Below are 26735 nucleotides of genomic sequence, written 5' to 3' on the forward strand. Positions count from 1 at the left end.
CGCACACACAAAGCTGTAAGTAATTCGCAGTACAAAGCGAGCCACAAAGTGATTCCACGGCGGCACACACAAGTTTGGGTGTTTGTCTTCCCAAGGGCTCTTCTGTTCTCGGATCCCGCTTTAAAACAATCCCATTAGCTAATGAAGGCGACGGCAGCAGCTAATGAGGTGAGCGGCGGCGGCCCCGCAGCGGCGAGGTGCAAACAAGGGAGAGACGGCGGAAAACCGTCGAGGCGGGATTGCGCAACCGTACCACTTGGATGTTTGATGCCTTTTGCTTTTGTGGACTCCGTCGAATGCGGTAGGAATTGAATAAAAGCTCTAGGAGCTTCCGAAAAAAAACTCTTCAAGGGAACAAAATTAGCTTAATAGTTTTGTTTCAAGCCAAACTTTCAGACTTCCTGTGTGTTTTCGGGTATTGATTTTTGGGGCTTGTTTTGCTCCAACTGCACGCACTGATGGAAAAAAAACTTTGTTGCACATCTGTCTTATATGAGAAATGATCACTTGTTAGCAATCATGCAAAAGCTCTAGGAAGTTTGCGGTTGTAGGACCACCAAAATATCCTAAAATACGCCTAAAATGGCATCTAAAGAACAAAATGGCAGAGTTCCTGTGGCTGTTTGGACACAGCTAGTTTAGACTTTTTTTGTGGGTCTCTTGGGATAGCTATGTCTATAAAATTTAATGCTGTCAACTGTTGGAAGCAGAGCTTTAGAAAGACCCCTGGAAATGACAAACATGATCTTAAAATGTCCAATTGGAGCAAAAACTGCAAATTTCCTGTGTCTTTTCTGACATTGGTTAATTTTTTTTTTGTTGTGGTTTTACTCATGATAGACATCCTTCCCAAACGATATGTTGTTAAGTGACACTCGTTTCGAGTATGACTTGAGAAGGACCAATGAAAATTAGCAAAATGACCTGAAAATGGCCCCTTTGAGTCAAACTGTGTGACTTTCTATATTTTTACGGCCAAAGCTTCTTGTGCTTTTTTGTGGGTCTACTTAAAATAAAGGGCGTCCCGGTAGTCCAGTGGTTAGCACGTCGGCTTCACAGTGCAGAGGTACCGGGTTCGATTCCAGCTCCGGCCTCCCTGTGTGGAGTTTGCATGTTCTCCCCGGGCCTGCGTGGGTTTTCTCTGGGTGCTCCGGTTTCCTCCCACATTCCAAAAACATGCGTGGCAGGCTGATTGAACACTCTAAATTGTCCCTAGGTCTGAGTGTGAGTGCGAATGGTTGTTCGTTTCTGTGTGTCCTGCGACTGGCTGGCAACCGATTCAGGGTGTCCCCCGCCTACTGCCCGAAGACAGCTGGGATAGGCTCCAGCACCCCCCGCAACCCTAGTGAGGATCAAGCGGCTCGGAAGATGAATGAATGAATGAATGAATGAATGCTTAAAATAAATGTACCGACCAAATTCTCATATTCTTGTATGAAACAAGGTCTTGAGAACAGCCTTAGATAGCCTCCTGGAAATGACCAAAAATGACTAAAATGGCCGACTTGAGGCAACATGCTTGGTTGATTCCCTTTGTCTTTTATGGTATGGCTTCTTGAGACGTTTTTGTGAGCCTCCTCCCAAATTTCATGTTGCTAGGTGAAACTGGCTTTGATTCATGGCTTTATAACGCAATACTATTGAAGACAAAGGCTTTGAATTTATGCAAATATTCAAGGTTGAACCATCACGTCATTTTTAGATAATTTATGGAAATTACAGGGCCGGGGAAATGTGTGTGTGTGTGCGCGCGCGCGTGTGTGTTTGTGGGTGCGTGCATGTATCCTGTCAGCCTGCAGCGGCGGCGGCTCAGATTGTAGATGGGAGAATTGTACTGACAGAGAACAGAGACGTAATTAACCCTACGGGATACACCACCGCCCTCCTTGTCCTCCCTCCCGCAACACACACACACACACATACACACACACACACACTCGTCGGCTTTCTCCACTATCAGCATTCCCTGGTGATTTCCCCTCCCGTGTGCTTTACTCTCTCTTATTTACAACATCCTTCCTCATTTCTGCTTGCCTCCTCTCGCGCTCTGACAACCCAGGTATCGGAATGCTCCAAATTAGGATGCTTCGGCCTTGGCCGAGGTCTGCCACAGCACTGTCGTAGTACTTGCCGAGTAAAAAGAATTGCTGCAAGAACACTGCGCGCATTTCCACAAAGGATTGTAATGCGCAAGTCATTTCCGAAGTGGGTGTGAGAACAATAAAGTAGAATGTGTAATAAATAACTATGGCTGGTGCAGTATTTAAGCAGTACCAAGCCCTGTTGCTTAAACTGATGACGCCCTCTCAGATGAGAGGCAAAACGTATTCAAAGACAACAGATGTCTAGTTACCATCGATTCAATGCCCTGAGAAAGAAATGACAGCACCTCAAAGTAAAGAACTGTTGACTCATGTTATGTTGTTCATCGCCAACGCATACTGTGCTGTTATTGAGTCTTTTTTTCTTCATTTGCACATGTTACAATGATGGACTTTTTTTTGGTAATCATTTTTCGGTGTTGTTATTGGAGACACGCTTACCGGTGCGGCTCATTGACATGAGCGAGAAGACTCGTTGCTGTGTTCTGTGTGTGTACACACATGATTTTATCTTTGGAATCGCCAAACAGGAGTGATGGTTAGAACACAAGGCTGAGTTTAATGGCTGACACGCAAAGATCAGCCAGAATCCAAATCAGCTGGCACTCATAAGCTAGCTAGCTAGCTCTCTCTCTCTCTCATTTTAATGGCTGGCATGGAAAGAGTTAATATCCAAACGACAGGCAACAAAAAGTGAGTACACCTCTCGGTGAAACGTACGAAGATCTGAGCAACCAAGTGCTATTCATTTTAAAATTACGCATCAACATTTAAGGAAGTTTACATGCCACTGTCATGGGTTTGTGGCAACCCCTGACTAAAAAAAAAAAGAGGTCAATCAAACATCAACATTTCAGAGGGTAACAAACAAAAGCAGTGGGTATTTGTCCAGTGAGTGTGGTTGGGCGTGCGATCACAAAAGTGAGCTTCGTGAGTCACGTTTGTCGGGTCTCGCATGAGAGTGGCGCTGACTCATCGGCTGGAGCCTGGTCGCAGTTGAGACCAACACTCACAAGTGAGGGAGGAAACGCATCAGGATGCTCCAAACAGGAACCGGGTCAGCTGAGAGTGGCAAACACCGTGATTACCATCATGTGGATGAACACATGCAGACTGCTTTGGGACAGTTTTTTATTTTTTTATTTTGGGAGGGGGGGTTGGGATAATGTTGGTAGGCGGAGACCGTGTTCATTGAAATGTGACAGATGAAAAGTCCGTGCGGTATCGGTACTCTGTTTCGATGCGTAGTCAAAAGTGAATACTCGGACTGGTACCGGTGTGAAAACTGATTTTGAAGTATATAAGATGGAGGGGAGGGCTTCGTGGCAACTTCAAATTCACCATCCGATGGCATTCAACCATCCAAAACATTCTATCCGGATGTCACAGCAAGAACACTATTGATTTCTTTGAATGACCCATTTCAGAAAGCATTGCCCTCGAGACCTATTGATTTTCCTACACAACCATACATACTGCACAAACATACATACAACACGCTCATTTAGGTACTCTACGTTCATGCCGCACACATGCTACACAGACACAACCGACGCAGTACACACACATAGACACACACACAGACATGCACACACACTTAAATCCCACGGATGTGCATACAGACTGGCTCTTTGTTGATTTCCCGGTGTCCCCTGGCCACCGCTTTCATTTTCCTTCGAGCGGCGCGGCGCAGCAGCGTGACGCCAATCGCTGAGGAGACGGTGGGCAAACTGAGCGCTGCGTGCAAATCACACGTGCTCACAACAAAAAACTCAACCAGGGGCATTTAACAAACACAGACACACAGAAACATCAATCAACTTCCCTCAGCACAATAAACACAAGCACACGCACGAGGCCTTCATTGCACAACACAAGCAACCAATCATGAGCCAGTAAGCTTTGTGGCTCACACAAGTAAACTGGTGTGTGTAGTATTTCAACCCCCCACCCCCACACACACACCCTTATGTGTAATTCACTTGCGCTTTCTTATATTTCATCTAATCTTTTATTTCACTTTTATTTCTTTGTATGACAGCTTCAATTATTCATCATCTCTCCCTCTCTCTCTCTCTTTCCCGTCCGAGTTCTTTCCATCTGGTGGCGCTGATGTTTAATTCACCTCTTCTTCTTCTTCTTCCCCTTCATCTGCTACTGCTGCTGGCTCTTAATTGCTTTTTAAGAGCGCTAAGTGCGCACACGTGTATGCACGTGCACACACTCGCATGCACGCCCCCAACCCCCAACCTTGCCTCTCCTTTGTCGTTAGAGCACGCTGTACACGTCTGATAGCGTTAGCATCACCCAATGAGCACAAAGCCCGTGTGTGTGTGTGTGGGGGGGGGGGGGGGATGGTTGTCTTTTTGGCGCATGAGCAGTTGGTCAATAAGAAACGAGACCTAGCGTAGAGTAGTGTGCGTGTGTGTGTGGGTGTGTGTGTGTGTGTGTGTGTGTGCGCACGCTGACGTGCGCGCATCTGTCGCAAATTTTTAGTGGACATTTTTGTGTCAAACCCAGACATAATTCTAGGTTTCCTAATAAAGTTATGTGCTCATTCACAGTCGTTTAAAAGTCCATAAAACAATGCTATGCTACTATTAACCAAAAAGCTAATGCTATGATATGAATGCTGGCTAGATTCGCGAGCTATGCTAATGCTCAGAATAAAGCCTACTTGCTTTGGCAATGTTTGGACTACAATGACTATGTTTTGGATTATTTATTTCCTCATTCAAACAAATAAAGTTAAAAAAAATACTCTGGATAAAGCCGTTATGTTGAACAGTGGAAATGATCAACAACACACAAAATATCCACGGCATGCCGAGCCACAAAGTACAAACGAATGTAATCATCATTAAATTGATTGCTCCCCTTGCCAACTCTTATGATATAACCGACACATTGCACAGTATAAATCATCCACAAAGTCAACAAATTTCCACAACGTACTTTGTCTCAAATTGGCACATCCAATGTACATGTCATAATGTCATCACTGCCTGATAGAAATAAACAGAACACATAGAAATAATCCATAGAGTAAAAAAATATGGCAAGTCTGTCCCTTGCCAGTTCTTGCTAAAAACCACCACAGACTACTCAATCACAACTGAGTTTCTACAATGTGCTCACATAAATTAATATGATGACACCTATCGCCAGTTAATCATGATTTCAGTGCCACCTTGCACAAAACAAAACACAGCCACTCAAAATAATCCATAAAGGCAAAAAAAGGCCACAGCATGCTCGGTAACATGCAAAGGTAACATATGTTTCACAGCCAGTCCGATGGCTTGTCTTGCCATTTATTTCCAACCACCACCCAGTAACATAGAAATAACACATTGACAGGAAATAAACAAAGTCAAAAAAGTACACAGCACAATTTGCCAGGTTCAGAGAACATGATGCGTGTCATTGATCCCCTTGCCAGACATTCATGATAGCACCGTCATGCACAGTGAGAATAAACAAAACAATGAGAAAAAAATAAGACAGAACGACTAGAATTAATCTGCAAAGTTAAACAATTCCACTGCAGATTCGAATCACATTGGCACCCTCATTATACTCGTCATGTAGTCTATGTGATAGCCCCCCTCGTTATTCACAATACACACAGTCACTCGGAACCATCCACAAAGTAAAAACAAGTCCACATCATGCTCGGCTCCCATACACGACACAATGTCATTACTACAGCGCCACTCAAACTAGGGTTGCCACCATGTACAATAAAAACAAGCAGAATGACCGTACAATCCACACTCACTTCACAATGTACATGTTATATAACGTATGCAACGGCTTCTCTCGCGTGCTATTCATGATCAAACCACCATCTCGAAAAAACAAAAGGACCAGAAATAATCCTCCAAGTGTAGGCCAGGAGGAGACATGACAGAGAGGACTGCCAACCATTTCAAGAGGAAAAGCAGCATTGATTAAAGCGTGTGTGTGAGAGCGCGTGCGCGCTGGTGTGCATATTCGCAGACAATGCGGCATACCCATCATTAGCCACATCCACCGAGCGCGACCTGGCCCGCCGTGCAGGCAGATGAGTCATTATCCAAATAAGCGCCACGCTCAGTCAGCAGCGACCGCCGCACCGTTACTTCCTCTTCAATAAGAATCGGCGATGTGAGCGCTCTGCTCAGGCGGAACCAGATGATGAGGTTCCAGAGGGAATAAATGAAAAAAATGAAAGAAAAAAGCTCAGTGAACAAAAACTTTAAGAAGTATCAGAGGGTCAGACATGAAATGTTGGGAGATGCGATAAGTGGATGGATGTCAAGTTGCTCGTGGTGAGAGCAAAGTTTACCGTCTAACAATTGCACTGCTTAGTCTGATTTTTGCTTTATCCATCCATCCTTCATCTGATCCGCTTTTCCTCACAAGGGTTTCGGGGCATGCTAGAGCCTATCCCAGCTGTCTTCGGGCAGTAGGCGGGGGACACCCTGAACCGGTTGCCAGCCAATCAGCAGGGAGACAATTTGAGTGTTCCATCAACCCGCCGTGCATGTTTTTGGAATGTGAGAGGAAATCGGAGTACCCGAAAAAAACCCACGCTGGCATGGGGAAAACATGCAAACTTCACACAGAAGGGCCAGAGCTGTAATCGAACCCTGCACCTCTGTACTGCAGGCCGATGTGCTAAATCAGTTGACCACTGGGCCACCCATGAATCTTTATACTGCATCTACATAAAATAAAAATGTTTTTTTGTACTAGTTTTTCCCAGAATATCCCAGTGGTGTTGCAGTATGACTGCTGCATATCTCTTCCCGACTACATGGGACTACTTTCACCTCTTAATTTTTATTTTATTTTTTTCGGGGGGGGGGGGGGGGCGATTGTGTTGACTTATTTGTTTACTACTGAGGCAGACATCAGCAGCCGTGAGAAGCTTGGAGCTTTGCCTGGATGTGCGCCGCAACACTATTTCCACCTTTTGCACTAACATCACACACACACACACGCACACACAGAGTGAGTGATTGACATGCCTACAGACTGAAAAAGGATGAGCGCAAATAGAGCACCGTTGTTCTGTGAGGGGGAGGGAGGGGGCTGAACGGAGGCATGCAAGCACAGCCCGGAAACAAATCCAAATGGACAGCAGAGCGACAAACAAAAAAGACAGATAGGCAGGATGGAGAGACTGCTATTCTGTTTTCTTCAAGTGGCTGCTCTTAAAGGGGAAAAATAACAACAGGAACGCCAACAGGTGCCGACGAAACAACAACGCCTACATTTGGTCGTCATTGAATATATTGCACGATTTGATACAATTTTTAAAATTAATATTTTTAAGCATTATTTTTTAGAGATTTTCCTGTTATTTATTAATTAATGTATTTATTTTCTTGCGACAAATAATGCCTATAAAATGACCAACGCTACATTCACCAAAAAAACAAACAAAAAAAAAAATCTGAATTGGGCACCATGCCTAATTCCGATTTTTTTTTACCAAAGTCCGATCTTTTTATGTATTTATCACGTGTTCGTGGTGTGACAAATATGCACACGAAGCAGGACATCGAGTGGCATGCGCCATAAAAACTACTGAATGTGGTACAGTCGTTAGGGAAGTAAATATGTTGCCGTGTGGCTCATCTTATCTCATATTGACAGAGGAGCAACGCGGGAGGAGGTTGAAATATTTTGGTGATATGAGGCGACACTCCTCGATCAGATCATTTCATGCATGGAGACGTGTAATCAAGATAACGTGATGTCACAGCTGTGCACAATAAAGAAAATAGGCCGTCTGCATGGCTGGAGTACTACTAGAACCACAAATCTTCACTTTCACGGACGATTGATAGTCATCTCTCTTCCTGTCCTGTGATTGACCAGCATTGGATGCCGTTACGTGTCAACCGCTACAGCAGAACCACAGAATTGGTTTGGTTTTCGGATCTCTCCCATCATGGCCATTTTTGTGAAGATTTTAAAAAAAAGAAAGGCCAAAAAACGATTTCAATAAATGCAAAGCATAAAAACTAGACCCATCCGGTGGGATTTCAGCAACGTGTAAACGTTGCCTGTAGATGGCAATAAAAGTAATTATTTCAATTTGAAGACACTAGCACGGCTGCATTAAACGGTTACTAAGGACTTTGTAGACAGCACAATAGGGAATATGTGATCACTTAAAAGAATGTATTTAGTTGGTCTCTTAAGTGTGCTGTTTTAATCCAGTCATTTCAACATCTAAAGCAGGCGTGTCCAAAGTCCGGCCCGCGGGCCAAATCCGGCCCGCGGTCGAATTTCATCCGGCCCTCGGCCCCTGTCATAAAATCAGTGCCGTCTGGCCCGCAGGTTGGGCGCAATGGAACACGTGTTGCATTGACTGAGGTCTCGTAGACTGGTGAGTGATGTTTCATAGAGTACTGCTTCCCTCTAGTGGCTAAATGAGTAATAGCATTCACTAAATGAGTAATAGCATTTAGACACTAGAGGGCATCACTCACGAGTTATCAAGACATCACTCCGTGTTTATATTGACTGATATGTCATATTTCAAATGATCCTTGCAGTTGTGGATATGTGTATTGCTTGTTCATTTCCCTGTTGTTCGAGTCAAAGGTTTTGTGACTATTGAAAAGTCATGGTGATACATTTTATGTTTCAAATCAATCAATTTGCACTCAGGAGACTTCTGTTTAAGAAAAAGTCAAGTGAATAAGCAGTTGCATGTGATATACCTGTTTCAAATGAACCAAAAGAAATTCTTAAGATTGTTGAAATTAAAATAAAAATGGAAATGTGTAACAGACTGGCTTACTAAAATTTGCTGAACAATATTGTTGTTCAATGTAAAGAATGTCAGCCAAGGTCAGCCCCCCGACATTTTACCACATAAAATCTGGCCCCCTTGGCAAAAAGTTTGGACACCCCTGATCTAAAGGCTGCGCTTTATTGAACATTTTGCTTTCATTTGAAGAGTAAGTGATATTTTGCCAGTGGTATGGATAAGACGCCATGCAGCAACAATACGCATATTACAAGATAATCCATCTGCAATGTCGCTGAAGGGACATGAATATTGAGGACAGGGGTCTCCAACACGGGTCATCGAGAGCCCCTATCCAGATCATTTTAGATGTCTTCCTCCGCCAACACATCCGATTCAAATGATCATTATCAGGCTACTGCAAAGCTTGCTGATCATTGAAATCGGGTGTGTGAGAGAATGGAGACATCTACTACAGGCCGAGTAGGAGCTCTCGAGGACCGGAACTGGGCACGTCATTTACGTGAAGACAGACCATTGTGCAGACCGAACACAGCTAGGCGTTTGAAATGCTGACATGACGCTCAATTTACCACCCCTCTGAATCTTGAGTGCAATTCTATTCCGATTACAGTATTTTCCACACTAAAAGGTGGACTATGAGGCACACCTTCGATGAGTGGCCTATTTTGTAAATTTTTTTTCATACAATAGGCGCGCCACATTGTAAGACGCAATCTACAATGCATCCATTAGATGGAGCTATGCTCAAGAAAACGATCAGACGTCAGTAAAACTTATTTAATAAAGCAGCGACACAGTTCACTTAACCAACAGCAAGTTACAACATTGACTCGTTAACGTTGAACTCTCTTGCCGCTGCTCTATTTCCGTGTTCAACTGCGCAACTGATCGCATTAAGTTTGAACTCTGCATTGCCAGCATGTCTCGCGTAATGGCCATACACAAGGGGCATCATATTTTTAAGCGCGCTGTGAGCTTTTAAGAAAATGGAAGGCTTTTAGATGCGCCTTTTAGTGCAGAAAAGGTGTTTTCATGGAACATTTTCAGTCCGTTCATTCAAACCAAAAGGGCTCCGTGTAAACCCAGCTAGTAATATCTGGATTCACACCTCCACTCTTAGCGACATATCCATCCGTCCATTTTCCATGCGGAATGCCCTCAGAGTAATGGGTGAGCTGGAGCCTATTCCAAATGATGCCAAACAGAATTACAACAACAACAAAAATTCTAATTAAAACCGATCGACAGGTTGTGTTACTGCTCTAGAATATCAGCGCGTGACTCTCGAAGCAGCGATTAAGTGGGAAAACGAAGACTTCCTTTCAAAAGGAACTCCGCGTTGCATATCTAAAAGCTACAGCGCAGAACTGAACATAAAACGCGGCGACCTGACAGTTGAAAGCAAACGTCTCTCTCGATGTAAAGATGAGATGTTCAAAGCGCCGCTGAGGTATCTTGTACCGACATCAGAAGGAAACACGATGAATGTTGAATGTTTTCTGGCCCGCCAAGTCGCTTTTTTGGCAGCCGCCGTGTAGAGGAAAACGTCGCAAATTCGCCGCGGGAAGCGTAGGGGAATGTAAAGGGAATTTTTGAAACAGGAGTGGGCTGCGGCGCATGCAAATTAGCCGCGGCTCCAGCGGGCCCAAGAAACGGATTGATTCCACATGCCGGCGTTCCAAGAATTGATTTCTAATGTGTGACTTGTTCAAGTGTGACGATGGAAGCCCTTTTTGTTCTACAAAGGGAAATCGGGGAATGCATTAGGAGTGATTCTTCTAAGCGGCTCATAGTAGTTGGCTTTCATCGTCCACCTTCGCAAAGATTTATATCTTTTTTTTCTTCTCAGTGCTAAAAGGTGGAAATAAGCAGCCAGGGTAAGACGAGATCCTCGCAGTTGATGACATGCGCCTCAACAGCGAACAGCTACATCAACACAGCTGTCACTCCCGTCCATATGTATGAAAAAGCAAAGTAACTTACGGTATTTCAACTAGACTATAGGTAGGCTGATTCGCAATTTTTTGTTAACAAAATTGACTGACCCCTACGTTGGTGCACTTTCAGGATTCATTCATTCATTCATCTTCCGAACCGCTTGATCCTCACTAGGGTCGCGGGGGGTGCTGGAGCCGAACTTTCAGGATTGTTTTGAGTAAAATGTGTTTTGGGTTGACCCGGCAAATTCGAGATTGGGCTGGGACAATCCGCTTCTTTATAGCTCTCTGTTAAGCCAGCTAGCTCTGGTACAGATGTCACCACCTTGTGCGGAATTAAACTGCACACAATTTCAGATATTATGCTCAGTAAATCCAAGTAGCCGTACAAAGATTAAATCAATAATTGTAAAATTATAAAAAAGTCAGAGAAGATACCATAAAGCTACTTTTAACTAATTCTTAAGGATGAACTCTAATTACTATAAAAAATGATTAAAAATTATGATGATTATGATTAAAATAAACATACATCAGAAGTATACAAATAAAATCATTGCGTAAAACACAATACACAAAGCAAATACAAAAAATAAGATGCAAATTTATATAAAATATACACAAATCTAAACTGAATATTCATTCATTTATTCATTCATCTTCCGAGCCGCTTGATCCTCACTTGGGCCGCGGGGGGTGCTGGAGCCTATCCCAGCTGTCTTCCGGCAGTAGGCGGGGGACACCCTGAATCGGTTGCCAGCCAATCGCAGGGCACACAGAAACGAACGACCATTCGCACTCACCCTCACACCTAGGGACAATTTAGAGCGTCCAATCAGCCTGCCATGCATGTTTTTGGAATGTGGGAGGAAACCGTAGCACCCGGAGAAAACCCACGCAGGCCCGGGGAGAACATGCAAACTCCACACAGGGAGGCCGGAGCTGGAATCGAACCCGGTACCTCTGCACTGTGAAGCCGACGTGCTAACCACTGGACTACCGGGCCGCCACTGAATATTCAAGTGTTTTCAAATACAACTATGAAATACATATTGAATCATCATAAAAATATACATATAATTACATACCTATTGTAAATATAAAATAATGAAATATAGCAAATCCAAACATGTTAAAAATTTTAGATTTTTTTACAAGTATATATAAAAATACGTCACAAATATAGATTATCACTTGCCCAAATGGTTGGGCTTGGGCAGGCTGTCAAGCTCATGGTAGCCCCTCCTCCTCTTCCCCCTCGAGCTGTCACTTTGAGTATTTCATCCGTCTGTTTATCTGTTTTGCCTCTTTGAGGTTGCCTTGCTACGTCTTACGCACGCACGCACCCATGCAAAAAATAAAAAGAAACGCGCACACGCTCAACCGCCTTCCTTCTCTGGTCTCCTTTGGGTTGAGGCGGGGGCTTACTCAGTGGAAGTGGGACAAGGAGCAGATCAAACATCAATCTCAGATCTTATCCGCCAGCGTCCCCACACACCAAAAAAATAAAAACCCTGACACACATGTGAAGCTAATTGGCTTGTTGACAGTGAAATATTTAGAGCCAGCGATGAATTATATAAAAGGATACATTGATTGTGTATTTGTGGGAGCATTAATAAAACATTGACGTCCTGCACGCTTGCTTGTGTGTCCTCCAGAAAAAAAAACAGCAATGATGAGAGGAAAATGAAATAATAAAGGCAGCGGATGTACTTTCCAAAAGTGTTTTCTGGTCGAGGTCACTGTGTCGCCTGTTCACACTTTTGCACATTTTCACACTCCGCTTGGTGCTTTCTCAAATTTTCTCACTTGGCTACCCCCACCCCCACCAACTCTTTTCCCCCTCCACAAGTTCGGAGTCCACTGTTGTTGAACTCCGAAGCGGCACAGGGTTTTCTTGTTTTGGTTTCTAAGCACGATTTCACGACCGCATTAGGGTTTGTGCTTTGGATTTTAAGCCTGGGTTGGGTTTTAAAACTAGGGTTAGGGTTTCAAGCCTGGACTAGAGTTTCCAAGTAGGGTTTTAAGACGGTTTGGGTTTAAAACCAGGGTCACGGTTTCTAAAGGTTTTCAATTGAGTTTGGGTTTCTAAGCACAAATTCAAGCCGGCACTAGGGTTCGTCCTTTGGATTTCAAGCCTGGACTAGAGTTTCCAAGTAGGGGTTTAAGATGGTTTGGGTTTAAAACCAGGGTCACTGTTTCAATTGAGTTTTAAAGCATGGGTTCAGGTTTAAATAGTTAAGGTTTATAAGTACGGTTTTCCAGCCAAAATGTTCCAGTTAGGGTCAGATTTGAAAAAAATTACTAGAAAAAGTGACTCTTCATTCATAATTTCACCATTAACTTGTCCAGTTAGCATCTAGCCAATAAAAAGCACTTATCTCGTAATTGATTTTTTTCCTTATCTGAAAAAAAACCAAAACAAAAACATTTTTCGTAAACAGCTACACCAGAGATGAAAATAATGTACTTTGTTTTCATCTGACGATTTTGCTACATAAGTGATGTTGCCGTAGCAAAGCTCGCCTACACTACAAAGGCGTGTGCTGCCAAATGGGATCCGGTCCTAATCACACTGTTGATTTAACATTACGCGAACCGTATTGTAAGCAAAAGCATGCCTTGCTGCCACTCTCTGTCCATTGTCAGAACAAAAGTCAACTGTGCACGCGATCATGCGGCTCTCCGCATGCTCCCCGTCATAGCAACAACAGCCACTATTGATTTGGAATGTTACCAGAGGTTTCATCACACCACTGCCACAGCTTTCTGCTTCAGTGCCCTTCCACAGAACTTTTTTGCAAATAAGACACCTAACCTAACCCTTGATTTTTTATTACTTTTTTTAAACACAGCCACATATTCTGTCCAGCAAATAACTATTGTGATAAAACACCAATAAACTCACCCAAACCACTGCTTGCTTGTTGATTAAATGCAATCCTGTTTTCCATTCAAGTTCACCGACTTCCTTTTAGACGGAAACATTTTTGCTTGGGATGCTAACTGCTAACTACCGATATCTGATTAGCTTGTTGGATAGCCAACTCACCTGAGTGACCAATCCAAAATATGTGACGTCACGGCAGGCATCAAATCTGATTGGTTAAAGCGGCAGGAAACGACAAAAGGCGGATTATTTCTGGGGAGTGACACACACACGCGCGCACGCACGCACGGTATCCGTTTAGGTGAAACGCAGGATGTACTGAATTCTGATGACAGAAACAAATTATTGAATTGAATACAACTTTGTCAAATGTGCTGTATGTGTACATACATTATAATAATTAGAAAACAAAAGTCAACACAATGCGTTACTAACTGCATCTTAAATTACAGGGCCATCGTTTCCTGGCACACAGGACTGAATTACGATTGGCTAAATCAGGGGTCCCCAAACTACGGCCCGCGGGCACATTTGACCCGGCCCTCTAACCCTCCTGTTGTCCTTGGTTCAAAATGACCCATCACTGTGTTAAAAGCGCCCCAAAAAAACCCTAAATGATAAATTTTTAACTTGAAATGTTATGACTTTTCCTAGATTGTCCCCAACTGCAGAAAAATTGAAATGTTTTTATTCACATTTCAATGGAAGCTGTACAAAGGTGGTCTTTGGCGCAAAATGACCCATGACGCCAATAGGGTCGAAATCAAGGTCACAAAGTTATTTACACACCATAGAATGTTTCAGTGTTTTAGTTGTGTCTCAGATCAATTAGAACACGTGACCCAGACGGTGGCAGACAAACAAGATAGGTGGCGTTCTCGTAGATGGCAGAACTTTTTTTTTTGTGGATTTCAAGGGGCTATAAAGAGAGAGAGTTATTTAGTTATTATTTATTTCATTAATAGTGTTATTATTTGTTTCCTGACTTTTTTTTCTGTAAAGAACCTGGAAAGGTCATTTGGTTATGTGTGGCTCTCTGGGAAACAATAACTTTTTTAAGCTCCCCTACGATCGTTGATGTTATAACTGACAACGGCCCCCCATCATCAGAGAAGGGAAATGTTATGTGGCCCTCACAGGAAAAAGTTTGGGGACCCCTGGGCTAAACAGAACATACTGGAAGTGGCACAACCAATCAATGAGTAGAAATCAATGTATAGTGACCAGCCACATTAAAAACATGATCAAATAACAATTAAATGCATGTGTGACTTTTCTAAATTAAAAGGTCAGCATGTTCTCCTTTCAGGGCAACATACAAGGCTGAAATCTAATTGGATGAAAGGCCAATTCAGGAAGTACTGCAAAACAACCAAGGCAAGAGAAACAAATATAAGGGAACAAGAACAAAAGAATATTTCTTAAAAATCAATAACATGGTTCAGCAACTGGATTCTCAAAAGGTGACACACATGGGGTCGAAAATATGATTGGATAGAAGCTCAAAAGCAAACAGACAATACAGAAAATAGCTAAAAAGAACCAAGGGTAAAGCAATCAATTGAAGACAAAATACCTATTGGGGAGCAATCAACAAATCTGACAGTGGCACACCAGTCAGTTAATACGCACACACGCGCGCGCATGCACACACTACTCTTCTTTTGGTCTGTTTCTCTTCACCTCCCACTCACTTCCCTCCCTGTAACAGTTTTAATTAGTTGTGCTAGCCCGAGGTCAACCTCTGTTCCTCTGCGTGACAACACACACACACAAACGCACGCAATGTTTTTATGATAACTTAGCATCACAGATTTATCCATTATACTCAGAAACGTACGTGCACTTTGTGAGTTACATTGCGCGTTGTCGTATATAGGCGCGTATGCATGGGGTGCGCGTGCATGCGCGCGTGAAACCATACAAATATATTATGCGTGCACGCGAGCGTGGACCGCAGCCCCCGGAGGTTGCGGCATGAAGAGTGACACAGAAAAACGGCATTGCACGCGCACACCCACACACCACACACACGCAACCCTTTCAAAGTCCTGCAATGTTCCTCCATTTTGATGAATTTTTAAGTTGCCTGTAAAAATCATCAATGAGAGAAATAGAGGGTTGTCTGCTGCGAAAAGCAAAGCCAAACCTCACCGGAGTTCCGACGAGGGATTTGCGTTTTCAGACTGATGATGTCTGTTGTGTGTGTGTGCGTGCGTACTTGACTTCATACCTTCCTGTCACGTAGCAAGGTGGTGGTGGACCCCAAAAAGCAGGCAGGAGGGAGGAGCAGGGGGTATTTGAAGAAGTGTATTGATAAAACAGAAAACTAAATCCTAAACAAACAAAGTCCAAAGTAGCAGCAAAAATCATGACTGAAGATAAAACATAACAGCAACCAAAACATGACTGAAACAAACCTGATTGCAGCAAACAAACATGACAGTAGCAAGAAGCAACAATGACCCAACACCGAGTATTCGGGCAGGAGTCCTTTTATACAACTAATTACCAAATGACCAACAGGTGAGCAGCTGCCGGGGGAGCCCTACAGTGCCACCTGTTGGTCCGTAAACCGAATCATGAAACTACTTCCAAAGAGTTGTTTTGTGTCTTTCCCTTCGAGTTTTAGTCAAGGAAATTTGATGAATCCGTGTCTTATCTCACCTGTTATTGCTCTAATACTACATCTGGAGTAAAAAAAATTGGCAGGTTGTCTCTATCTCAAAGGAGGTTTTCAAGAGAAGGTCAGCTTCAATCAAAATTACATTTCATGCCTTGGTTCGGTTAAGATTAAGATTAAGATATCCTTTATTTGTCCCGCAATGGGGAAATTACAATCAGAATTCCGAAAGGAAAAACGCTGGGTAGGGAGAGGGGAAAAAAAACATGCTCGAACTATCCTCTTCCGAGGATAATTTAAGTCCAGGATAAAAAAAAAGACCCTAGCAAATGAATAAGCATATGACAGTTACAACAAGTCACAAGACATAACATGTATAAGGGGGAGGATGAATGGGAAGGGGGGGAGAGGGGAGTGGGGGGGGGGGGGGGGTTAACTGCGACGCAGCCTAAAAATGACCAGCTGCATGGTCCCCGTTGCGCTCCGCATTATCGAACCACGTCACGGGGGAAAAAAGAATCAGAGCGATAAAGACGGTGATAACAAGGATGTGTATGCGCATCTGCTTGTCCAGTCGTGTATGTGTATGCGTGTCCTTGTCATAGCTGCTTCGTCGAGGAAGAAAGCCAGGGGAAGGGTTTCCAGTAAAATTAGCATTAGCGTTTTAAGTTTGCATTAAAAGACTGGATTAGGGCTCCAGACGAGGAGCTAAGTAAGGTTTCAAGGTTAAATATGTAAACTAGGGTTTTAGGATGAGAATGGTTAGGATTTGTAAGAAGGGTAGCAAGACAGGTTTAGAATTTTAAATTGGGGTATCCAATTCGAGTGACAAACCTGGGTCAAGGTTCCAAAGAGGTTTCAACCACAGGTCAGGGTTTCAAATTAGTATTTCAAAACATGAGCAGGGTTTCAAGTTTTCAAGCAAAAGTTATTTTTTTTAACCCTTTCATTCACCCTGTAACCTGATAACATGATGAGCTATGTAGTAACCGATGTCCCTGGAAAGGGCTAAATTAGCGTTTCAAAACTTATTTCAAGAGTTTTAAGTAGAGCTTCAACCTTGGGATACGCTTCCTAATTTGTGTCTCAATTTAGCAAAGGTTCGGCTTTTATAGTAGGATTTGAAGCTCGTGATAGAGCTTTAAGGCGGCATTAAGGCTTTCAAGTAAGGCTTTCAAGCCTGGGGTAAGGTTTCAAATCCATCTTTTCAAACACGTTTTCACAAGGACACGGGCTACAACAGTGCGTTTGTGACTATGGGAAAACACAACATAATCAGAATCTCTATGATTTAATTTGATTTTTCTTTCTTCGATCAGAACACGCAAAGAAGAAAGAAAATGAGGAAAAGAAGCAACATATCCTTTCTGAAGAAGGACGCCATTATACTACGCATATGAATATTCATAAGCGGCAAGTCGCGGGAGCCTTCGGGGATTGATGCAGAGCTGCGGAATCGGCCGGCAAAGCGCGATTGACTCAAGCTGTGCATGCTGGAATTTGAAAGACGCTCGCTGAGGGCGGCCGAGACCTTATCAATGAACTCGCACAACACCGACGCAGGGGCCACGGGAAAAAGCAGATTAGAAACCCGGGCCGGAGAATTCAAAAGCAGTCAAAGAGACATCGGGAGGGAAGGAGGCGAAGGGTCAGGTCCAGCCCGCAGCGAATGCATGGCCTCAATTGGACGCCCCTGGACTACGGGGCGCTCTTGACAAAATGTCACACTTTGCATTGCATTACAGCAAAAGAGGAAGATGAAGAGGTGCTGATGAAGAAATATGACAAAGAGGAGGAGGGACCAAATGCCTCCCTGCATGGATGCATACAGGCATGCATTAAAAAAAACTGAAAGTCTGGATTACAAACTTGGGAGATTCATTCACTGTGACTTGTTAATTTCAAGATTGTTATTATTTTATTTTTAAAAATGACTTTATGATAATTACAGGAAATCAGCAATTATTTCATGACATAAGTGGAAGGATCAATAAAGGGGAACAAATACACTTCAATTAACCAACTAATGTGTTTAATAAAACATTAGAATCTCAAAAATATATATATCAGTGAAGTAGTAATGTCTGTTTTACTATTCATAATACATAAATTGAATAGTTACCTAATAAAATCAAAATCTTAACGAAACATTTATTTCCCCATTGAGGATAAAGTTTATCTTGTCTTATCTTATCACATAAACTTATTGACTTTTTAAAAATATACTCCACATGTAAAATTTATATTTATTTGCAACACATTAACTCACCAATTCTTCAATGAAATATGTCAACACCAATTACATTCCAAAAATATCTGTATTTTAAAATTTTAAATAAAAAACGGTTACTTTTAATCACCTGGAAATTATTATTTACGATAAGTTCAACCAAAATATTTCATGAGTTAAATATATATTATACATAATCAATTAAAAAGTATTTAAAAATGTTATATGTTTATTGTCTGTATTTTATTGTACTCACTTCTTTACATTTTACAACAGATAACATGACCAATAAAACTCTTGATCACGTAAATGCTTGGTGGGCCGGATTATGTAATGCCCCGCCCTCCGCCCTGCAAATGGGAGGGGGTGGGTGGGGGTCAGGAAATGACAGGAAACAGAAAAAGGGGGAGGGTGAAGGGTGGGCGTCATCACATTCGATTTGTCGCGGCGTCAACTGTCAAGCGTGACCTTTGAGGAGCCACTTTATGTTCGACAAGGGAGCGCTTAACATTCCCACCGCCTCCGTGTTTGTTTGCGCGATCCAAATTAAACCGCCCCCTCAGACATACAGCCCACCCCCATGACACCCTCCCCCCTAGCCCACCTCGACAAACATCCCTCCTGACATCAGACCGCTTCCCAAAGGCCTCGTTCGCACAGCAAGCCACAAGTCCCAACGCCTGAAAAACTATTCCTATTCATTATTGCAGTGCCTCCTTTCCGAAAGTTTTCTGTTTTCCCGCAGTCCCAAATGCATCACCGTGGATGCTAGCTTATCTTTTATTCATTTCCATTGTTTTCATCTTTTCAACTAATAACAATGTCGAACAAGTCAAACACAAAATGATTTGTCTCAACGTCTCCAAAGGTGATCGCCTGGTTACTACTGGGAATTTGTCTTGATCAGAAGGGCATCAAAATGGCCGAAAAACAATCTATTTTCAACAAACCCCGTTAACTGCCACCTCAACTTAAAGGCCTTGGTATGAGCTTCACAGATTTCTTTTTTTTTTTTGTGACTATGCTGACACAGTCACCCGAAAAAACATTGTTTCATTTTTTGCTTGAAAACGTCAAAGTTGACACATAGTCCAAAAGTCCAAAAATTTATTTTCAACAAATCACTCAGGGTTGTAAATCAACTTATAGACCGTGAAGGTGGATATTTTGATCTATAACCCTCCTATGATGGAGATACTAGACCCCCAAACTCTCACGTTGACGTTGACATTGACTTGCAAACAGAGTAAAATAGTCCAAAATATATTTGCAGTAAACCACATTGAGTCATATATCAAATCAACCCTTTCGGGGACAGCGGTTACGACAGTGGACATCTTATCATGTTATCAGGTTACAGGGTGCATGAAAGGGATAAAAGCCTTAGTGAGGTTTTTCCATAAATATTTTCTCAAAATGACCTGATGCACTGACATGGTTTGTTTTTTTTGCTTGAAAATGTCAACATTGACAAGTAAAAAGGGTAGACAGGTGCAAATAAAATGATCAACAACTCATAATGAGTCATATGTCAAATTAAAGGCCTTGCTGGGAATTTTCCAAATTATGCAATTATTCTGTTGGTATGACCCTATATGATGTCACAATGGCCCCAAAACACATTCTCTTTGCTTGGAAATGTCAAAGTGGTTTCATACATAAGAGTAAAATGGTCCAAAATATATTTGCACAATAAATCGCACATAAGATTAAAAGCCTTGTGAGGGCTTTTCAAATATGAAAATATTTTGGCAATAAGACCTGACGTGCTGATGCAATAATGTATGTCAAATGAAGTTAAAGAATCGGCTGCTCTAAACTGTAATTCTCCACAAACCACATAATGAGTCACGCATCAAATTCGAGACCTTGATGAGAAATTTCGAACTGTGTCACTATTTTGCCAGTCTGAACTCCTGCCATGATGGAATGATGCAAAAAAAATATGGATTTATTTTTGAAAATGTCAAATGTGACTTGCAATAAGTGTCGAAAGGTAAAAAGTAAATTTGAAACAAACCACATTAAGTCATATTTCTTGAAGGCCTCGATGAGGAATGACCCCTTTTCTTTGTCAATCTGACCTCATGTCATGACATAAACCCAAAAACATTTTAGGTGACATTATTATTCGTGACTTTTCCTCAAACGGAAAATCCGCGCGGCATGAGCCATGTGCTTTGTGCAGCAGTCATCGACGCATGACTGACAGCATGAAATTAAAAAGCATTGTTTTACAAGAAGGCAGCTTTTTCCTTCTTAAATCATATCCGAGTTGTCTGTCTTCCCGTCAAAAAAAAAAAAGGCTCCCGTCTGCATTTTGGCATTAAAGGCAAATTCAAGCGTTCTTTTCAATCGCCCCATTCAACCGTAGCCACGCACGGCAAATCCAAAACTTGTGTCGCCATGGCAACAGCTGCTTTCTATAAAAAAAAGCCTTAATCTCTCTTGGTAGTAAAAAAACATACAAACAAAAAAAAAAACAAATGTCGTTGCAAATCGCCAAATGATGGGATCAGGAGAGAAAAGAGAAACTACAAAAAAGTCAAACGGAGAGAAAGAAAAGGGGGGGGAGGAAATGGGAGAGGACGGTGAGAGGCAAACAGGTAGCGGGCAGGCAAAGAGACACATTGCCATGGTAACAGTGACAAAGGAGAGATGAGGGAAACATGCCGTCGTCGTGGTAACGCAGGAATCCGAGTGAGACCCAAACACGCACGAGAGAGGAAATGGGGGGGGGGGGGAAGGTCTTTCCTCACATCGCAACCAATTCAAGTGTTTCACACACGGCCACAACTGAGGGCTCAAAACCATGCCTTGAAACCATAACCCATCTTTGAAACCATAATCCTGGCTTGACATCCTCATTTGAAACCCTGAAGACAACTTGAACCCCGACCTAACCATCACACAGGCTTCAAACCGTCATTTGAAACCTTAATTATTCTCTAAAATCTGAATTTCAAAACCTAACAATGTCTTCAAGCTCTTGAAACCCTAAATCAAGATTTAAACCCTAATATGAAACGCTAATCCTCCTTAAAACCACATTTTGAAACCTTAACCCTCCTTTGAAACCCTAAATTGAAACCCCAACTCAAGCTTCAAACACTAATTTGAAACTCTAACCCTCCCTTTACAACTATCATTTGAAACCTTAAACCCAATTTGAATCCAATGTGAAAACACCAACACATTCCTGAAACCCTAATTTAAAACCGGAACCCAGACTTCAAACCCTTACACCCCTCACACCTTAACCCTAGTTTGAAACCTTAACCCTCAATTTGAAACTCTAACCCAGTCTTAAAACCCTAGCTTGAAACCCAACCCTTGAAGTAGCCACCGTCACATCCTTTACGATTCGGTGGCCGCTTGGTGCACAATTGCGGACGCGGCAGCGCCCCGGTCGATGTTAACAATCTGCGCGATTATCGCCGGCGTCGGATGTGGCTCGCTTCCAGGATGGTGGCGGCCACGAAGGGACCAATTTTGTGCGTGCGTGCGTGTGCGCAAAGACAATGACCCGGATTTGAGATAAGTGCTCGCTGGCAAAGTTTATCAGAGGCTTCTAATTACTCGTTGGCAGAGAAGCTTGGAGGTGTTGCGGCATTGCTGCAATGTGACGGAGGAAAACGAGCGCCGACTCAAAGCGGGACCCAATTGAAGCAATTGGAGGAGGAAGTGAAGCCTCAACTAGCGTGTCAAGCGAAGACTCAACACTCATTTGAAAAGCTACTGTAGGCTTCAAAAAATTTCAAACCCCAACTAGACTCAAAACCCTCATTTCAACATGTACCATCTGTTTAAAAACCCTAAACACAATACATTGACCATAGTTTAAAATCCTAACCCAGTCTTGAAACCTGACTTTGACATCTTCATTTGAAACCGTAACCCTGTATTGGAACCCAAATTTACAACCTTGATCCAGGCATGAAACACCAATTTAAAATCAGAATCCTGTCTTGAAACCCTAATTTGAAACCTTATCCCCGTCTTTGAACCCCAATTTAAAACCATAATCCTGTCTTGAAACCATAATTTGAAACCTTAGCCCCGTCTTCGAACCCTAATTTAAAACCATAATCCTGTCTTGAGACCCTATTTTGAAACCTTATCCCTGTCTTTGAACCCCAATTTCAAACCATAGTAATGTCTTGAAACCCTAATTTGAAACCTTATCCCTGTCTTTGAACCCCAATTTAAAACCATAATCCTGTCTTGAAACCCTAATTTGAAACCTTATCCCTGTCTTTGAACCCCAATTTAAAACCATAATCCTGTCTTGAAACCCTAATTTGAAACCTTATCCCTGTCATTGAACCCCAATTTAAAACCATAATCCTGTCTTGAAACCCTAATTTGAAACCTTATCCCCGTCTTTGAACCCCAATTTAAAACCATAATCCTGTCTTGAGACCCTATTTTGAAACCTTATCCCTGTCTTTGAACCCCAATTTAAAACCATAATCCTGTCTTGAAACCCTAATTTGAAACCTTATCCCTGTCTTTGAACCCCAATTTAAAACCATAATCCTGTCTTGAGACCCTATTTTGAAACCTCATCCCTGTCTTTGAACCCCAATTTAAAACCATAATCCTGTCTTGAAACCCTAATTTGAAACCTTATCCCTGTCTTTGAACCCCAATTTAAAACCATAATCCTGTCTTGAAACCCTAATTTGAAACCTTATCCCTGCCTTTGAACCCCAATTTAAAACCATAGTAATGTCTTGAAACCCTAATTTGAAACCTTATCCCTGTCTTTGAACCCCAATTTAAAACCATAATACTGTCTTGAGACCCTATTTTGAAACATTAACTCTATCGTGAAATCTTAATTTGAAACTCTGACCCGGTCTGGAATCCCGACTTTGAAACCCTAAACCTGTCTTGAACCTCTTCATTAAAATCCATATCCGAAACCCAAACGCAACCTTGAAACCAGAATTATATTCCAAATCCTGACTTGAATACCAAATACATCCCCACCTTGCCTTGAAACCCTAATTTGAAACCCAACAACTACTATTATAGCCACGCTGCTACATGTCAGCTACCATCTTTGCCCTAAACGCAACACATCTTACCACCACACATTCCGCCCTGGAAAAAAAACGTGTTTTCCCTCAAAAAAAAAATCTTCCCTTCTTCTCCGCCAGCGTATTTAGTGCCGCGCCGGGTCGTTAATGCGCGGCGCACTCATAACGAGTATATTTCCCGCCACATAATTGCAGCGTGCGGCAGATGGCCGCCGGCTAACTGGCTGGCAGTTAGGCCTAATAGCTATTTGCTATCCATGTAAAACAGGCCAGCGCTCGGCTGCCCGGCAGCTATAGCTGAAAATAGACAGATGTCCCGCGCGGGTGCACCCGACCAACGCGGCGTACCGTACACGCGCGCGCGACTCATTATCCCGCCGTAAAAAAAATCCGGGAAGAAAAACGATTTCCCATTTTTATGTCTGAACGCATGCGGTGGTGGTTGGGGGTCCATGGGGGGGGGGGGGGGGGGGGTCGGTTGGAAATGAATTTATGCGGTAGAAATTCTAATGGCCATTCCTTGTGGAACATAATTAGCCTGGCGAGCTTGAGTGCAGCAAACAGAAATGATTAATGAGCACGCGTCACATAAGTGCGCTTCAGAAAGAGACGGCGAGTGTTTACAAGGCGGAAGAGGACACGTGTTTTTTTTTTTTTTGGTTTTGTTTTTTCCTGACGCACTTTTATCTCCTGACTCACGCGGGGGGAAGAAACGGCAGCGAGAAGGATATTCCTCGGCAAACAAGAAGACTAATTACTGGGGATTAAGCGCCAGCGCGGGGAATAGTCGGGAAATCTTTGGCAAAAAAAAACTTTTGTTCCCTCAACTCGCTGCTGCTAAGTCTGCAAACACGGCAGATGATTATTATTTATTTTTTGGGGACCGCTTTCAAGACAACAGAGTGCTAACAGTTCCGTTTGAATGGGAAAAAGTCGAGGACAACTTTTCAGACAAAATGAAGAGAAAGTGATACTTTTGTTTTGGATATTTCAAAGACTGCTCAGTGTGTGAGGAATATTTACTTACATTGTTATACAAATATGACTGATGTGACTGTGGTTCTATGAATCCTGGATAACCGCCAGCGCGCCCGCTCACTCAGAATTGTCGTGTTCACGCTGTAGGAAACGAGCCTCGGGTGAAACTGGAACTTATACCCGTCCCGGGCATCACAGGTGACATTTTGGGTTTGCGTACGCAGACTGTGCAGACACAATGGTAAACCCATTCGGGGATAACATCGAACCAGATGAGTTATTCAACTCAAATGGTTGGAGGAAAACCAATGTAAAGCTTTATTTACATTTAGTCCAGTAACTCAAACAACGAATGTATTGAATAATTGATTTGATGACAAATGACTCAGAGCATTCATGAAGTAAGACAAGTGGATTTGAAGTTTTACTATATTATTCCTCAAAATGTATTCATATGAGTAAAATGGTAAACGGGCTTTCACTTCTAAACGCGCTTCTCTATATCTGAGGTACTCAAAACACGTTAACACCGTCTTTTCCTTCACCTACACATGTAGCATCAGTAGCAACATGGGAGCGGGGGTCACATTTTAACAAAACGAACAAAATTGGAGGAAAAAAAAATCTGAAAATTTGGTAAAATATTGAAAATCTGGAAATAAATTGCTTGGGGGGGTGGGACAGTAACTGGAAAATGACAAAATCTCAAAAATCTGAACGTGAAATCAAATATCGGAAGAAATAAGACACAATCGGAGTATTCGGAGTAAAATAAATATCGGAGTAAAATAAATGGAAAAACGTATATGGGCAAATTAGAAAACAAGGTAAAATATGGAAAAAAATAATCTGATTACAGCGCCTCTTGTTGCACAACCTAAAAATCAACAAAAGCGTTTGCACTTTCTTCTCTTATTTGAGTACATTCAGGGAGCCCAAAGAGCGACACACCCTGCGAGGGGCTCGCGGCTGTCTGAAGTGTGAGACTTCCAATCAATCCCCCTTCTGGCTGCGGACTCAAAATCCTGGATGCCCCATCCCCGCTTCTCTCAGCCACTCTCAATGCTCACTTGGCAATTAAGGTCATGTGAGGTCTTGAGCCGAGAGTCAAAAACAAAAAAAAAGTCGGACCAGCACAGGCTGTTTGAACCAGTCGGACGCCAGAAGAAAGCATAACTACAGTGATGCACTCAGCTGATCACAGACGTACCCCAAAGCTAACTCGTTTACACAATATCTTCTTTATTCTCTTATCTTTGAAAGATGGCCACCCTGCATCAGGATCATACCATTTTTCAACTCAACTGGAATAAGAATTAACATAGCAAAGCTAGACAATTATTTTAATGGGGGTTATGCTAATTAGCACCAATAGTGAAAAAAAAATGTGAAGAATCGCCCTAGGAAAACTAAGGAGTTGGTTGTGGATTTCTGCAGGAAAAAGTCCTCACCAGCACCGATGAACATCCAGGGTATGGACATAGAGAGGGTGACCTCCTACAAGTACCTTGGTGTTCTTCTGAACGACAAACTGGACTGGTCTACAAACACGGACACCCTGATTAGGAAAGGACAGAGCCGACTCTTCCTACTCAGGAAACTGAGGTCTTTTGGGGTTCAGGGGTCACTCCTTAAGACGTTCTATAACTCGGTGGTGGCCTCGGCCATCCATTATGGCATTGTCTGCTGGTCAGGCAGCATCTCGGCCCGGGACAGAAAGAGACTGGAGCGACCGGTCAGGAAGGCCAGTTCTGTCCTGGGTTGCTCCCTTGACACTCTGTTGGAGGTGGGCAACAGAAGGATGCTAACTAAGCTAAAAGCTATGATGGCCAGTCCCTCCCACCCCCTCCAGCCCGCCCTGACAGCACTTGGTAGCTCCTTCAGCCAGAGACTGTTACACCCGCGCTGCAAGAAGGAGAGATACCGACACTCGTTCCTACCGACTGCTGTCAGGCTGATGAATAAAAAAGAACAATCATGATAATAATAATAATTAAATGATGTGAAGGAAAATTGTAAATAGTACTGCGATTTATCCATTTTGTGTTCATATTGCATTTAATTGAAAGATGTTTGTTGTTTTTTTCTCTTTCTTCTTTCTACATACATTCTTGCTGCTGGAGGCTGTAAATTTCCCCAGTGTGGGACGAAT

The 26735-nt window shown here is 42.7% G+C and overlaps 1 protein-coding gene and 1 long non-coding RNA gene across 6 annotated transcripts in view; both read right to left on the reverse strand.

Annotated features, from left to right (window-relative positions):
• kirrel1b (kirre like nephrin family adhesion molecule 1b) overlaps positions 1–26735 on the reverse strand; it is a 52828-nt gene that overhangs the window by 20245 nt on the left and 5848 nt on the right. Inside the window, exon 1 of one of the 3 annotated variants that reach the window (XM_052087385.1) lies at positions 13726–13991. The exons of the other annotated variants lie outside the window; for them this stretch is intronic. Within the exon in view, the coding sequence (XP_051943345.1) occupies positions 13726–13771 (46 nt within the window). The 5' untranslated portion in view covers positions 13772–13991. Of the gene's footprint in view, positions 1–13725; positions 13992–26735 lie in introns of those variants that run through there. 3 annotated transcript variants of the gene reach the window in all.
• On the reverse strand, positions 20309–25145 carry LOC127616057 (uncharacterized). Of its 3 annotated transcripts, none has more exons than XR_007967028.1 (4): positions 23317–25145; positions 22997–23252; positions 22741–22868; positions 20309–22548 (listed from the first exon to the last, which is right to left on the reverse strand). It is a non-coding gene; the product is annotated as an uncharacterized LOC127616057 (long non-coding RNA). The 3 variants fall into 3 exon arrangements; XR_007967027.1 differs by having other exon boundaries at positions 22805–22932; XR_007967026.1 differs by having other exon boundaries at positions 22741–22932.

The sequence above is a fragment of the Hippocampus zosterae genome, chromosome 15 (assembly GCF_025434085.1).
Source record: "Hippocampus zosterae strain Florida chromosome 15, ASM2543408v3, whole genome shotgun sequence".
Taxonomy (NCBI): domain Eukaryota; kingdom Metazoa; phylum Chordata; class Actinopteri; order Syngnathiformes; family Syngnathidae; genus Hippocampus; species Hippocampus zosterae.